We start from the raw sequence: 16,201 nt of genomic DNA on the forward strand, positions 1-16,201 counted from the left end.
TGAACAAAAACCACGCTTGGGATAGTTACTAAAGCTGAACCATTACATAAATGAGAAGACGCTATGTAAAAACGATTAAAACAGATAAGACCTTTTGAAATGTTTATCTAGAAATGGCATTCGACTGCTTTGTTTCGTGTTGATGACTTCATTGAAAGCTATTATTGATCAAAATAATTGAGCCGAAACATGGTTCGCAATCCTAATAATTTCATTGAATTATTTTTTTAATTAATACTAAATAAAGTATTGCTGGTCTAGAAGTATGTTTGTAGATTATTCTTTAACAAAGCTTAGAAGTTATGTTATTGAGAGGATAGAAACATCTCATATAATTAATACGCTTTACATGTATACTCGCTTATTGAAAATAAATATTTTATCCTAAATTAGTCCCAAGTATTTAAACTAAAATAATCCCATTAATCTTGATAACGTAATTATCATTCAGTTTCAGAGAAGAAGCTCTATGCCTATGAGGAAAATTTTTTAAGTAATAATTTTTCCATTTTTGCATATAGAAAAAGGAAATACATATAACATGAAGTCCTATCTCTTTTACGGAAATTATTATGTAATCACAGAACATTGACTTCGTGTATCCTAGAGATAAATATGGAAGAATTAAAGAGACTATGACTATGATAAAAAATCTATCCGATTTCAAATTCTGGTAGACAACCCGCAGAGGTCGATTAGCTAAATATTTTTCTAAAATTTTGAGTATAAAGTTGGAAAGGAAAAATAAACACTTTCACAACAAAACCTTAATGCAAAAATTGTGTCGAATGGTTTTACTATGCCTAGAACAGCAGTTCCAGTTTGTTTATTGTTTTTTCAACATGTGTTGAAGCAAACCAACGTAATGACGAATAAAGAAAGTGATGAAATTCAAAAAGTCTAAGTGTACATATTTACAATGACCTCATGAACATAAGCTTGTTCCGCTCTTTAAATAAATCACAGGCTTCTCCAAAGGTTCATCGCTAAAATAAGCAAATTTCAAATTCTACAATTCAGGACCTAGACCTTGACAGACAGTGCCGTTTCAAGGCCAACTAAAAACCACATCTGATCATCATCATCCCAAAATACAGCCAACTAGAAAGGTGACTGTCTGACTGAACTACTGTTTTTCCCGCTCGGCTGCTGGGAAAGCGCTCAGTCGCACCACAACACTGGCACGCTGCTCTTTTTTTTATAACCCAGATGACAGAACTAAAAATAGTAGCCGAAATTTGCATTTTCTTTCTCGCGGCAAGCTAGGTGGTGGAAGATTTTTGGAACGTGACGTAACTCACATGTACTCTCTCGAATCGAAGGAAAACGAAGAATTGCACACCGCAGTAGTTGCCCATTCAGATATTTAAAGAGAATGAGATAGGATTGATCGTGTGTTATTCTAAATTAGAATCAACTTCAAGATGATTTTTCTCGAACATAAAATGTCATTTCGATTTTATGCTACCGATTCACGTATCCGCAGCACAGTAAATTGATACTAATCGGAACCATTGCAGCGGAACCACCTTAGAGACATTGATGACAGTACAGTTACAACAACCGCCATAGGCAACAACAGATGCATCAAAACAAAATCGCGATCATGCTAGACGAGCCAAGTTCAGGTACAGCTGACGAAATGCCTATCATTATACGGCGTAGGTACACACAAACAAACGGTAAGCGGCGGTTCCGGTCGGGGAACACGTCTGCTGATAAGTTATTTTTATTTTAGTGGTTCCAGTGGGTGCTTATTTCGTCTTTTGTGGTAAGGAAACTTTCTGCGTGCGGCTATTGGAAGTTTTGTTGGTACCTATACAGATCTAAAGAAGAACTGAAAAATAGTTATCCGAAACCAACTGCTAGCCGCTGGACGCAACGCCAGCAGTCGTCATCGGTGCGGAACCACGTGTGACTTCATCCATATCGCACATATGTTAAAGCAATCTATATAAGCTAAAGAGTAATATTGATGGTCATATAAAATCTTCCTAAACTAGCGAGAGTGGATTACTGTACGAAGTTGAAAGCGTCTATGGTAATTTGTTAATAAAGATGGGGCATGTTTTGTTTTAGCAACACCACGTGCTGAGGAATAAAACAATAAAACCACAAACGAGCGACGAGTAGTATCGTAGTATGTAATTAGAAATATTCAGATCGGAATTAGAACGGGATTTGATCGCACCATCCGGGATACAATCTAGAGCGGGATATGCTGGCGTAAATTTCAAGGCAAAAGCGACTATTGGTGGCTCATAAAACAGTTTACGCTCCCGCCTGGTGTGTCTGGTCGTGACGTCCGTTGATGGTTACTAGTCTATATGTTGCGATGATCTGCAGCAGCATTTGCGTTGGTTGTTTCCAAGGAAGACGAAAGTAACAAAGTTTTATGACTGTCCTATTGCGAATGGGGGAGCATAAAAAGTAGTTTACACATTCACGATGTGTGCTTTCTATCCGTGTTAATATGTTTGTTTTATACCGATAGTGAATAATTAAAGCAGTAAAACGATATTATAATGTTGCAATATTGTCTTTGTCGCCAGTACAGCCATTAAAACGAAGAAATCATTTTGGTATACTTTTTGGCTTGAAGTTTGGAGTCAAACGTTCGTAGTATACGACGCCGTAGATAAGCAGTAATAAATGACTGAGTTTAGTAAACTATATAAATGACTGAGTTTAGTATGCATATGAGTGTCTGTTAAATAGGGTTACACATCTTTCTAATTCCATACATCGAAGAAGCCAAGTAGAACAAGAAACCCTACGAGCTCAGTTATAATCGTTGCTAGATTCTGTATATGGCTACGTGTACAGTAAGTTCAACGTCGTCGGAAGGTAACCTCATTGATAGTTGACCTGCTGCTGGATGAAAATAGCGTGGGTAATTTATGGTTTTTGTATACTCCAATGATAAGGAAACCAAAAAAATTTCCATCGAGAAGAGGGATGTTGTTAGAGAGTTTAAGAAAAAGATTGAAGAACACGAAAAATAATAGCAATTGCGGTTTCATTTAAATCAACTCAACAATCGTCAATAGTTGCCGCCGTCACCTTCAAACTGCAGTTGTTGCACACAAATCATTAAGTGTAGTTAGTTCAAGTTTAGTTCTTGGCTATTATCAACATAGCATTTAACTGCGGCAAAAGAAAACCAAGCCAGAGCCCCTTTCTTTCAATAATCTTCTTGAACAGAATAATTTAAAACAACCCACCGCGGTATTATCGAAGCGCAAAAACCCGGGTACCATATCGTATTATTGGTAACCTGATCAGATAACCTCGATGTGTCGTAATCGCAACCTCCTCAGTTGACGATTGTTCACCGCGAGACAAGCGTCAAGTGCTACTATAGTAGTAGATAATGAAATAAAAAGCATTTGTTGACGTGATTCCCGGTTCGGATCACGAAACATTGACAGCAAGCAACCGGAAAGTGATTCAGCTCAGCTCCGCGAAGCGTAGACGCTTTTTAAGATCTTCGGTTACTTCCTATGTGTTGAAAGTGCAGCATCCGAAAACGCAGCTCAGATTACACTCGAGCACAATGATCAACGCCAGCTCAGAACTACTCGGTGGCTATTTCACGCTGGTTTTGGCGTTTATGGTGTTACTCGTGGGATGGTTCGTGGTCACGGCCGGAACCCGATACTGGCTGCGGGTGGGTGTGCCGTACATCCCAGGGAAGCCGTTGGTGGGTAACTTTCTAGACACGCTACTGCAGAAGAAGAGTACCTTCGAGCTAATGGATGAACTCTATCGGAACGAAACGGTTCGGAACAGCACACTATTCGGAATCAGCATTATGATGCAGCCCGCTGTTGTACTACGCGATCCAGGATTAATCAAGCAGGTGTTCGTCAAAGATGCGGTGTATTTTTCTAACAGGTAATTATCGTTTAAATGCTGTGGTTGTATTTCGCAGTTTTATAATTACAGGCAGCGATGCCAATCTTTTTTAAAGAAAAACTGGAAAAATTCAAAATAAAAAACCTGGAGGAAACTGGATACAGAAATTTGAAGCTTCTTAAGAAATTTGTTTGATTTTCGGTTCAAAATGTTGCGTAAATAACAATTATATACATATATTGCACCGTATTATTTCATGTAAACAAAAAGGATGGCATTGCCATTTTGATTTTTCACTGATGAAGATTATAGTAACTAGATATAAAGTCTAGCGTACTAGAAATTTTGAAGATGCGACTGAAATTCGATGGAAAGCAGGAAACTGAAGAGCATGAATGCACGAAATATTGATAAGACCATACGTTTGAGGGAAATGAATTCAATAAATAAGGTGACGAATACAAAGCTGGAACAATTTTTTAAAAACTGGAGATATTCAACCTTTAGCTGTTTCGCTGGTATGCCCAAAAAACTGGAGATATCCAGGAAAACTGGAGGGTTGGCAACGCTGGTTACAGGCCTAAAGCCTGTGTTACACTCTTTGTCCAATGGTCAAATATTTGCCCTTCTGACTTAATGGTCAAAAAATTTATTTGACATCATGGTTGTTGTTTGCCCGTGTTTGCCCCATGTAAAAATTGAAGAGTGACAAACAATCATCTTTCACCAAATTTTTATCTGTCAAAAAGTGACAAATATTTGACACTTGGTTAACATTTGCGTACCCGACCCCTCCGGAGCCGAAAAAATGAAAATTCTTTTACCTGCCATTCCGCAAAATCTGAACCGATTTTGATCGAACCTTTTTCAAAAGATCACAAATTTATCATAGTTTTTGAAACAGTAAGGGACATTTCAAAATTTACCGTTGTTCCGGATTTATCGAGGGGAACTGTGGGGTAAGTACCCTTCCAGAGACACAGGCTAGATTAAAAATGGTAGCGACCCCTTGCTTGCGACATATCAAACTTCAATTTTTTGCAAAACAACAGGGGGGACTGTCGTTATAGCGAAATGTCGCAATAAAACTATGAATTTTGATATATGTAGAACAGAAGGTACCGTTGAGAATGTCGTTATAGAGAGATTCGACTGTACCGTAAAACGGGGTGAATAGAAACAGTATCCGATATACTTTGTAGTGTACAACACGTACCGTAATAGTTAGAACTAATGTAAAAGATTTAAAACATAGGTCTAGGCTACCTCTATCAAGGGTGTAACTACCATTTTGATAAATGAATAAACCATTCTTTTATTAAAATAAATGTTGCATGTTTCTATTCGCCCCACAACTTACTAGTCGAGTGCGTTTTTCTTGTTCTGATGAAAGATTTGAATTTTACTCTAAAGATAAAAGAACAATTACATTATAATCAAGGGCGCAACTAAGCCCCTCCTAGAAAGTTTTTAGTCCCCCCTAGAATTTTTCCAGAGAATGATTGTATTCAATATAAAAGCTTTCCATACTTCTCATCAGAGCGACAAAATCAACATAAATTGAGATGTCATCATTCATTGGGTTAGAACTAGTACTAATGCGTTTCTATTTTCAGGCACTTGCTTTGTTCTGATTTGGAAACGGCTAACTCTAGAAATAATTGCCTTAATTGTCAGAAATACTTTTCCAAACCTCTAAAGCAGGGGTTCCCTAACCGGCGGTGCCAAATCGGACAAAACTTTTAATTCATTTTTCATCTGACACCAAAAATCTTCCAGCGATTTTTTAAATTCGAATTTCTCCTTCATGCTCGTATCTAATGTCAAATTAACCTGTCGTTCGTATTCGTCTGACGTCAATGGTTCTGGCTTCGTTTCGCCATTTCTTCGATTTTCTGTGGAACTCATCGGGGATGTATTATCCAAAACTCTCCAATAAATTCAAGCGTTTCAAAAATATTCAATTAAAAGGGTGTTTTGGTTTAGTCCCTACTTGCAAATGCTCGTTCATTTCCTGGAAATTCTTGGATGATTTCTACTATGTAATTTCTGCTTGGGCTTTTGGATTGCTGCCCAGATTTCGTATTTATAACAATTCTCCCCGAATCCCAACTTTTTTCTTGAAGGACAAAATTTTGCTGTTTGTACTTAAGATTGTTATTATCTCGCCTTTCGACGATGAACAATGCATTGGCTGGCATCACAATTTTTTGCCTTTTTCCTGAATTCTTGCCACGACTCTTGGAATATTTTTACCATAGCTTCCGTCCGTACATACATCATTGAAATTTTCCCATGGAATATTGTTTTCCGTTACATAATCATCGATCAGCTTGAAATGAAGTTGCTGAAAATGGCAGCGATTTGCAAAGTAACAAATCTTGGATACCTTCAGAAGATTGATAGCGTACAAATACCATCACAAATGCTAATCGTACCACATCTGTGGCTTCATCAATCTACATTGCTAATTTTAAAATTTCCAGTCGAGAAATAAAAGTGCTTTCGACATCATTAGCCATGTCAAAAACACGCCGAGAGATCGTGTTGTTCGACATGGGAATCGAATCTAACTATTCTATTGCCTTATCATCAATTATGACATGAACACCTCCTTGAATGCAAGGTTTCATTAACTTTTCAGCAATAATATGTTCGGCGAAGGTTTCACTTTTTGACGTAGGACTACGTCTAACCGCACTATATTGAGATACATTCTGAGAAAACTAAAAACCAAGGTGTAACGCCGGAATGAAAGATTTCAAACGGTAATACTTGTGTAACCACATGATGGATTACAATGATCAATATGTCGTTGGATTGATAAAATGATGGACATTTTTGTGATACTTCAGTGATCATTATTACTTAATTGTTCAACAGTGAAAATTAGTGAAAACTTTCAAGATCGAATTTCCCCTACAATGAACCAATCACGTGCGCGCATGCCTGGCACAGACTTCATGAGTAGACACAAACCATGGCGCATGTAAACGTAAAATTGATTCTTGAAATGCCACGTCGTGATTGATTTTTTGTTACGCTTTCGGACATTTTAAACAACTATTCCATTTAAAATACAGCTTCGAAAAAGTATGAATATCCTTGGTTGGATGAAATTGAATTAACTATTCTTATACATTTTTCAAAAGTCTTGAAAAAGACTGTTTCTGAACTGCTTGATAAAGTTGTGTGCTGGGCTTCGGCAGATTCCTTCGCTGCAGCAAATTTGTTTACTACAAGTACTGCCCTTCCAAGCATAGTTGTCCCAGCGTGCATAAGTTTTGTGTAGAACATGGGACTACTATGATTGGAACGGCAGAGTAGCCTTTCGACAGCCCATCACTTTCATCACAACTATTTTTCTCCGTCTCCAGTGTTAGCGCTAGAATCAGTCAAATGATTAGAGTTCGTTGTCTAATCCGAACAGGAACATCCAGCGTTCCACTAGCTCCAAACAGAAATGCTGCGACCGCGACGCGCACAGGTCTAGCTCAAAATGCGAAATGACTGAACGCGCGGACGGTTCTTTTCCTTTTATACTCGCACACTGGCAACTGATAAGCTCCGCCCGGTTTAATTTTTCTTTCATTTCCTTAGCTGCATATGTTCCCGCAATCACACGCAATGAGAAATTATCTCAAGCAATCTGCGGCAGGACAAATGAATTCAATTTAAGTTTTGATTTACGACGGCTTGCCACTGCTCGTCAGAACCCCCAGAAACGATTTTAAAACACTAATAGCCATGAAATTCGATTTTGATCTTACATTACAACAGTATTGCTGCCGGTTGAAACAAGCTAGCGCACCGTTTCTGAAGCAAAACGAACCTGTTATTATTCACTGTCCATTCACTGGGCTCGAAATTCCCATCGTTGAGTAAAATTTAATTAACTTTCTTTATAAATTTAATAAAAGTCTTGAAAAATCAAAGATGTGGTAATTCTAGTTTTCTTTCCTCTTGCTCACTGTGTTGTGTGTCAATGAACGATTACTCGGAGTAGTCCTACGTCAATAGTGCGGTTGTGTGTCAGATATAACCTTCTACTTTTTGTCTAAGTAAAAAATGCACAGGTTCACGAAATTGTCGAGATCGATTGTTTTATGCCAAATGTCTTAATAATGCATAAAACATCGAGGTTTGGTGTTATCTAAGAAACATTTTTTTTAATATTCGACCTTCTATGATTTTAGAGCTGAGACTGAGATTTTGAAAAAAAATGGAGACACACGATTTTAATGTGTCATGCATTTTCAACAAAATTTTTGTGGATTTTTTCTACTATTACGACACTATTTTATACATTACTTAACGAGCGCATTTAAACTCTTTTTTCTCTTTTTTTAAATGACATGTATGAAAACTAGCCCCCCCCCCCCCCTAGAAATTTTCCTTAGTTGCGCCCATGATTATAATTGATCTGAGATGCAAAAACAAGCTAAAAAATATTTAAATAACGGAAATGTTTGGTTTATCACTTCATGTATGTCATCTTATTTTATGGATATGTCTCAACAGAATCCTCATTAGGAACGGAAGAATTCGGGGTTGGGTCAAGCATTTCTAACCGATTCAGGGTCTTCTTGTAATTCGTCTAGAAACGGTGTCCAGTAACATTTTGTGCGTTTCTTTCGGGTTGTTGATGTCTTTGTCAATTCATGTCAGACATCACTCAGTAAATAAATCAAACTTTTGTGAAATTTTTTGGCTAACAGCTTGGTTGTCTGCTTGGCTTCTGATGGTAGCTGAGAAAGTTGATTCCATATTTTGTGGCAGCTTGACGAAGGGATAGTTTTTTTTCTATATGACGTTCTTACGTCTTGCATCAGACTGAGTGAGAATGTACAAAATATGTTTCAGGTATTATTTTACATATAAGATGTGATTGCATTTCTCAAATATCCTTATTTTTGTTAAAAATATTGGCTATGACGTTGTTTTTATTCGCCCCGTAAATTTTCGAACCAGCACTTTTCCTTGAAACATAAGTAAAAGGTTGATAAATACCGTAGAGCAATCCTCAAGTTCACTATAAAAATTTCAAATGCTTTACTACCGACCCAGTACAGCACAGGAACAAGCGCAAAATTAAACAAAATAGCTTTTATACGCAAAGTTTTTAAGCACCTGGAAACGTTTTGAACTCGAGCCTCGATTTTTTTATTTTCCTAACAAACTGAAAGTTTGTTTGTTTGTTTGATTATTGTCCAGTAGCGTAAGATCTAAACCTTTTCAAATTTGCTACCTCCGATTTCATACAAGTAATGATATACATATAATTTTCAAAAACTACTCTACTAAGCCTACTCAATTTCTAAAATAATTTAATTCATTCGGTTCCAAAAATCGATACAGCCATTCTTGAAAATTGCTTCTGACGAAGAACGTTTGACAGCGGGAGGTAACGAAAAGTTGTGCTTCTAACCCATAAATGAGTTTGGAGGACTTCTTTACTATTGAATTATCCGAGAAAATATTTTTACATGACATGATTAACGACTTGTAATAACATTTTTCAAGATTAGAAGTTATGTTTCTATTCGCCCCGCTGTTGCTATTCACCCCGTTTTACGGTACTATTGTTGCAATAAAAAATGACAAGTATGAGTTTTGGTATGCCGTTATAGAAAAAGGTCGTAATAGCGAAATGTCGCAATTAAACGAGGAATTTTAGTATAAAACTGAGGGGCCTTTGAGAATGTCACCACAGCGAGATTTGTCGTTATAAAAAATGTCGTTTTAGAGGGATTCAACTGTAGTAGCAGAGTGGTATCCTAAGCACGACCCAGGATGGCAAAAATGTTTTCAAAATCGAATTACGTGATTTTCCCTGATATTCCCTGAAATTTAATATTATTTTCCCCGATATTTTCGAGCCTTCGGCACAAAAAAGTGCAACGTAAATCAACGCATTTCTGGGATCCCATTGAAAAAAATTTTCAATAGGATATGAAACCGAACTCGAGAGGTCTCGAATTAACCTTTTATGCTAAAGAAAATCAGTTTTTGCGTTAAAGAGTCGTTTAAAAAACAATCGCGTGTCGGTTGAAAATTTTCCCCTGTATATTTTTCAGTTTTCCCTGGTATTTCCTGATTTCGCTGATCGAAAAACGAATTCCATGACATTCCCTGATTCGCCAGGTTTTTCCAAGTTTCCGCCACCCTGACGACCGCATGACGTAGTAGTATGGTATTTTTCCATATTTCGATGCTTCGGAGAAATCGTGTTTTGCCGATCCTTCGCAAGCTTCCGGGAATTGCGCTTATACATCATATTCATATGACGAGACATTGCGAGGCTTGAGATGTTCATACAAATTCGCAATACATTCGTTCATTCACTAAACAAAACTGTTAAACAAAAATCTAGCGTCCGTCTTCGATGGTAGAAGGTTTGAATGGTACTTTTTATATTAGGGTATCGTCAGTTACTCGGCAAGAGGGCGGAGCACAGTAGAAAAAGAAATGGCAGAGAAATAGCGAATTCTCTATTCAGTGGAAATCTACACAGGCATAGAGAAGCGATAAAAGTAAAATATCTTTGAAAACTGCAAAATCAACTGCCTACTTCAATTACATAATTTTGGGACCCCAAAAAGTGCCAGTTGCCGATGATTCTTGTTCTCTGGTTATTTTGGCACTTTTGCAGCTACCAAGTCGGATATACGGGTGAAACCCGCCACGAGATAATCGACACTATTTTACCTTTTCACGATCAGTAAAGAGAAGTAAAGTAGTGATTGGTTGCTCGGTATGATTCAGACAATCCAGTTTTTAACTAATTTATTCAATAGTGTCTCATCAATTGTTTGTTTTTGTTACAACAACTCAACGGTAAGAAAATTTCTCATCGATTGATGCCAAAACCTCGATAATCTGATAAAAAATACCTGGAATATAAGCGCTCAAAATTTTTTGATTTTCAAAATCAGGTACCTTACTTTTAGATAGACGTAGTCCTACCTCGAAAACTAAAAATTGTGTTTTGTTTCACTAAATATTAAAGCATATTCGCATTGTTTACAATTATTATTCTGCTGTAGCTGAACAAATAATGTTCCCAGCATGTATATATTTCTGATTCAAACAGTTTGTAAATTATGTTTAAGCCCCATTATTATTAGTTCATTTCTGTAACCAAATGAGCTTAATGTAAATGCCAGGTATGAATCCTATGCAAATAGTTCACATTTTCGGTATAAAAGAGTAGTTTTCAGCTGTTAACTAATAAAGAAATAATAAAGATATCTTTCTCTCAATTTTTATGCAGAAGGTGCGTGTATTCAAATTTCAATAAATTTCCAGGTATCAAAAGATCCAAATTTGAACATAGATACTCTTAGATTGAACACAAGGGATATGTTCTTATACATTTCCTTGAGATTCGAAAATGACTCATGAATTAAAAGAAAAATAAGTTGAAAAAAAAAAAACAAACAGGACTTAAGATAAAAAAATAGTGGCAACTTCGACAATGAAAGTAAATTGCAATCTATTTTCACCCGCAGACATATGTGCACCGACCATGAGAACGACCCCATTGGATACTACAACCTCCTGATGATCAAGAATCCCCAGTGGAAGCAGTTGCGCACCTTCCTGACGCCATCACTCAGCTTGAACAAGATTAAACGAATGTTCCTTCTAGTAGATCAGGTAAGCGTCTTGTCGCTCGCACACACATCCAGATTAGATTGTATTAACGCTTCGCGATTGATTAGGAATGGTGAGATTAGCATTATCAAAGTTTCGTCACTGATTTGAAACAGTCTCCACAATCTGCAGTTTGTGTGCATTATTTAGGCCTTTCAGAGTTCTTAGTAACAACGATGCTATTGACAGTATTGTCGGTAGCTTTTTTGGCACTGTCGTTGTACCATGGTTGGAAGCGGTACCACTTCTGGAACGAGAATGGAATTCAATATATACTGGAAATTCCACTGATAGGCAATTTCAGCTTGGTTGCATTGCAATGCAAATCCATGTTTGAATACATGGAGTACATCTATAATCACGCGCAAACCAACGAATCGGATTTCATCGGAGTGAATATCTTTTTCCGAAAAGCTTTGGTCATTCGCAATCCAGCTATGGTCAAACAAGTTCTACTAAGAGATTCGGCCTTCTTTTTGAACAGACACATGTGTACTGATAAAAAGAATGACCATATCGGGTACTATAATCTAATGATGATCAAAGAACCTCACTGGAGGGGGTTAAGGTCGTACCTTTCCTCGTCAGTTACATCACATAAACTTAAAAAGATGTTTCCCCTGATTAATGAGGTTAAAAGCTAGTACATTGAAAACTTTTCATTTTAACACCTGTTTCACGAATTCTGTTTTGCTGCGTAGATCGGAAAAGACATGCTGGATCATTTGGAAGAGCTTCCCGAGTGTCAACCTCGAACAAGGCAAACCGAGTTCAAAGAATTGTGCGCCCGCTTTACTACCGACGTGGTAGCGAGCACTTTCTTCGGCATTCAATCCAGGTGCCTGAGCGATGAGGATTCCGAGTTTAGATACTATGGTAAAAAAATCTTCGAGTATGGTCCGAAGCGTGGCATTACCATGGCTTCGTTTTTCTTCATGCCTGAGCTGGTTCCTTATCTGAGGTTTAAACTTTTCCCGCACGATACCGAGCGTTTCCTGAAGACGATTATTCAGCAGGAAATTCTCCGACGGGAAGCAAGCGGAGAAACACGGGGAGATTTTATTGATTCGATGATTGGTCTAAAGAATGCTGATGCCACCATCGGGACAAACGAAAAGATTCGTGAGTTAATGTTAGTAAATTGGTAAAAAACCTGTCCTATAAAGTGATCTATTTTCAGCATTGAAAGATGATATCCTGGTAGCTCAAGCAGCAACCTTCTACATGGCCAGCTTTGAAACAACATCCTCAGTATTATCATTTACTCTTTACGAACTGACGAAAAATGTAAGTTATTCAATTCAATGCATATAAACATAATCCAAAACAGAAATTATTTTCCTTAACAGCCAGATATACAAGAACGTCTCAGAGATGAAATCCGCTCCTGTCTTCAGAATCACGGTCCCGATCTTTCGTACGAGTGTCTAATAAACGAAATGCCATATCTTGGAATGGTGATTTCGGAGGCAGCGCGGCTTTATCCTGTTCTTCCTTTTCTAGAGCGCCAGTGTACCCTACCTGAGGGTACCACCGGATACAAGTTGCATCCATTCCACGACACCTTCAGCATTCCGAATAAAATGCCCCTGCTGGTACCAATTTACGCCATTCATCGTGATCCAAAGGTTATTGTAAACTCAATTTCATTTTCAGAGAATTATATTTTCAATCTTTCGTAGTATTTTCCCGATCCTCTTCGTTTCAATCCAGATCGTTTCGCGAAGGAGAATTTAGAGAATATCGTGCCATGCAGCTATATGCCATTTGGTGTTGGACCGCGAACATGCTTGGGCTCACATTTCGGCACGCTGCAGGTTAAGGTCGCCATTGTAAGGCTGCTAACTCGGTACAGAATAGAACGGTCACTATTGACACCAGAGGTGTTAACCTATAGGAAAAATGCTTTCACACTGCAATCTAATGAAGGACTTTACGCGAATTTGGTGGTTGATGAACTGTAATTTATATATTTTTTGTTGGATTCGAACTTTTATTCATCACTAACATTTGTAGGTATTAATCGTAAGCACTCATTTAAATGCTAGGATGGCGAATCGACGTGGTGACACTACAGGGTCGAATATATTCACCAGGAAACTATTATCGTAACCACATTCCTTCAGAAATAACAAACGATCCAGAAGAATAACACTTTCGACAATCGGAGCGAAGGTCATTCGGTACAAATAAAATACCTTAAGCTGTTCCAGTTCCAAACTAAACTTGTCCTCCATATCACTTAGCTCAGCATCCGTTACACCAGAATCATCCACCTTCAACCGTTTGAATGATTTTCTAGCATAATCCACAAACCCTGAGCATTTCATTTTCCCCACCTGGCTGTTTTCATCTGCATGCAGCTTTTTCAGCACCAATTGTAGCATCGCCCGGTAGCCAAGTTTATCACTAGGATCCTCTCGATTGGCAGCCGAACGCTCTATCGATTCACCAGCCATATTACGAACATTTCTCCCTAGAAAGAAATGCTTCTCACGCAGGTACTGGCTCATCGGAAAACCAAAACCAGGATTATCTTTGAATTTGTCCGGATTGTAGAATTTATCGACAACAAACTCTTCAACAAGCAAATGGTAACAACAACCAACGTTGCACAGAGCTCGTATGTGTCGGTTCTGGTGAAATAACCGTAGACAGTTTGGTCCTAGATTACCGCAAGTATGAAGCCCTGCGAGACAGAAGTGACTTGGCTTCGATTTGGGAAACTGGTCCTGCACTAGCTCGATCAGATCGGTTTCGAAATCGATCAATTTGGTCGTGGTTTTGTAATTGGACTGTAGTTGATTTTCTGAACCCAGCGCCATAGTTCCGAAATATTCATCATCGGCTAGGTTAGATCTTCGGATGGCTCCTCGAACTTTTTTCTAGAACACAAAAGCTTTATTTTATGCTACGCTGAATTAGAGCTCAACTACCTTTAATCGATCCCGTCGTTGTTCGGCACTAGCAGTGTGTCCTTCGTTCGCGTCAATTCCCAAAACCTTGATGTCATGTTCCAATGCGACTCTCGAAGAAAGGTACCCTTTTCCGTCTCCAGCATCAATGACAGCTATCTGTTCCATGCTAGCCAAGCCCGTTCTACTGGCAATCACCGTACAAAGCGATGCTACAACGGCGGAAGCAATTTCGACTTCATGGCACTTTTTCGGGCTCATCAATTCAGGCATGTTTAGACGGGTATGTTTCAAGCACGAATCAAATGCAAACTTCAGCTGCTCCGTGGTCATAAGCACATTAGAAAGCGCATCCAATCGGTATTCTTTACTCATTTCGATGTGTTTAGCTAGGGAAGGAAATCCTGGAGCAAATTGATTACTCTTTTCGAACTGACCCCAAAACAGCTCTTTAGCATTTCTAAAATCTTCTCTGGTTTTCAGTTCACACCTGATTTCTGCTGGAACGTATGTATTCCAGTGGTCATTTACTAAATAATCAACCATATGACAATTGAGGAACGACATCTGAGGTTTAATTAAGTCAACTAATCTTTCCAAATTCTGTTTGACTACATCCATTGCGACAGGCTTAAAACGAAAGTTCATTCGCTGACTGTTGATATTTCGCTGATATTTTCAACAAAGCACAAAGCTTTTTGTATTTATTCCTGATTAGTAACAGTCGCGCCAAAAAATCAACCTCCAAATCATTGAACTTCGGAAATTCTTCAATCTCGCTTATGAGCTCTTTGAGGAGGGCCTTCGCTTTCGGACTCACCTCGCAAGGATCATTCTCCTGGGCACCAATAACACCGTAGTAGAATCCCAGCTCTGAACCGATTTCCGCTCCTCGATGGTATCCAAAATGATAAGCATCAACGTTTCCTTCTGCCGTGCCAACTTCCACTCCCTGTTTAAAGCTTTCTTCCGCCAAACGTTCCTCGCTTAGCAGGAGATTATCAAACACTTCGTTTATGTCAACCTCAGCAGATGCTTTTGCGGAATTCGATTCTGATAAAAAAAATTATTTAAAATTTTGAAACGATACAATTTGTAAAATATAATCTTGTTACCATCAGTCATAATAACAAACATGCAAATCACGTTGAAGAATTATTCCATAACAAAACCGTGTAGCACTTCGACTATATTTGTGATTATTACGTTGAATTTACAATAGAAAGCTATAAAAAATGTTACAACACGTTTTCTGCCGCTTTTTAGGACTAGCGAAGATAAATAAAAACAAATCAAAATCATACAAGTCACATGCAAATCTGACCGAATGCGGGATAAGGACAGTGCTGCCAGAAACTCGAATAAATGTAAACTTCATCAGTTCAGCATATTTGACAAAGTAAGCAAATTCTCTTGATTCAACAGATTTATTTCTAAGTTCCGAACGTGGTGGTTTTAGGAATAAGCCTCGTCTGCAATTTGCAACTCATATGAAGTGAATTCTAATTCCTTTAACCAGAATAGTGAAAATATAAGCGCCGAGAGAGTTTCAATTCGCTTGGAGCAGCAATTGTTTCAGAGAATATTCCGCCTAAAATATTGAAAATCATCTGCACGTGAATTATTGTCTATTTTCTCATATTATTTTTTTATGTCAAAAACACATCACTGTGACTTTGACTGACAAAAAATATAACAAAACTGACTTCAGAACTGTCGTTTGTGAACCAGCAAAATAAGGAAAGGTAAGCCGTCACGACTAGTTACTTTTT

General features: G+C 38.0%; 3 protein-coding genes across 6 annotated transcripts; 1 reads left to right on the forward strand and 2 right to left on the reverse strand.

Annotated features, from left to right (window-relative positions):
- Positions 1-2,689: 2,689 nt before the first annotated feature.
- LOC129723735 (probable cytochrome P450 6g2) lies at positions 2,690-13,934 on the forward strand. Of its 4 annotated transcripts, XR_008727803.1 has the most exons (8): positions 2,693-3,897; positions 11,370-11,517; positions 12,216-12,636; positions 12,695-12,801; positions 12,864-13,142; positions 13,197-13,474; positions 13,531-13,697; positions 13,761-13,934. XR_008727803.1 is itself a non-coding variant. In XM_055678128.1 (7 exons), the coding sequence occupies exons 1-7, from the start codon at positions 3,557-3,559 to the stop codon at positions 13,535-13,537; spliced, it is 1,581 nt and encodes a 526-aa protein (XP_055534103.1). In that variant the 5' UTR covers positions 2,693-3,556; the 3' UTR covers positions 13,538-13,726. The 4 variants fall into 4 exon arrangements, 3 of the variants coding, with proteins under 3 accessions (XP_055534105.1, XP_055534103.1, XP_055534104.1); XM_055678128.1 differs by lacking the exon at positions 13,761-13,934 and having other exon boundaries at positions 13,531-13,726; XM_055678130.1 differs by lacking the exons at positions 13,531-13,697; positions 13,761-13,934 and having other exon boundaries at positions 2,690-3,897; positions 13,228-13,403.
- Positions 13,159-15,052, reverse strand: LOC129723736 (probable methyltransferase-like protein 25). The gene is made up of 2 exons (XM_055678131.1): positions 14,451-15,052; positions 13,159-14,399 (listed from the first exon to the last, which is right to left on the reverse strand). The coding sequence occupies exons 1-2, from the start codon at positions 15,048-15,050 to the stop codon at positions 13,548-13,550; spliced, it is 1,452 nt and encodes a 483-aa protein (XP_055534106.1). The 5' UTR covers positions 15,051-15,052; the 3' UTR covers positions 13,159-13,547.
- On the reverse strand, positions 15,052-15,745 carry LOC129723737 (protein LTO1 homolog). Its single transcript, XM_055678132.1, has 2 exons — positions 15,545-15,745; positions 15,052-15,482 (listed from the first exon to the last, which is right to left on the reverse strand). The coding sequence occupies exons 1-2, from the start codon at positions 15,564-15,566 to the stop codon at positions 15,061-15,063; spliced, it is 444 nt and encodes a 147-aa protein (XP_055534107.1). The 5' UTR covers positions 15,567-15,745; the 3' UTR covers positions 15,052-15,060.
- Between the last annotated feature and the right edge of the window lie 456 nt (positions 15,746-16,201).

Source organism: Wyeomyia smithii, chromosome 2, assembly GCF_029784165.1.
Source record: "Wyeomyia smithii strain HCP4-BCI-WySm-NY-G18 chromosome 2, ASM2978416v1, whole genome shotgun sequence".
Classification (NCBI taxonomy): Eukaryota; Metazoa; Arthropoda; class Insecta; order Diptera; family Culicidae; genus Wyeomyia; species Wyeomyia smithii.

Coding starts and splice junctions, on each gene's coding strand:
- LOC129723735 (XM_055678128.1), top strand. CDS start 3,557: ATGATCAACGCCAGCTCAGAACTACTCGGTGGCTATTTCACGCTGGTT. Junction 12,637..12,694: donor CGGGACAAACGAAAAGATTC/GTGAGTTAATGT, acceptor ATCTATTTTCAG/CATTGAAAGATGATATCCTG. Junction 12,802..12,863: donor TTTACGAACTGACGAAAAAT/GTAAGTTATTCA, acceptor TTTCCTTAACAG/CCAGATATACAAGAACGTCT.
- LOC129723736 (XM_055678131.1), bottom strand. CDS start 15,050: ATGGATGTAGTCAAACAGAATTTGGAAAGATTAGTTGACTTAATTAAA. Junction 14,400..14,450: donor AACGACGGGATCGATTAAAG/GTAGTTGAGCTC, acceptor TTTGTGTTCTAG/AAAAAAGTTCGAGGAGCCAT.
- LOC129723737 (XM_055678132.1), bottom strand. CDS start 15,566: ATGTTTGTTATTATGACTGATG. Junction 15,483..15,544: donor GTTTGTTATTATGACTGATG/GTAACAAGATTA, acceptor TTTTTTTATCAG/AATCGAATTCCGCAAAAGCA.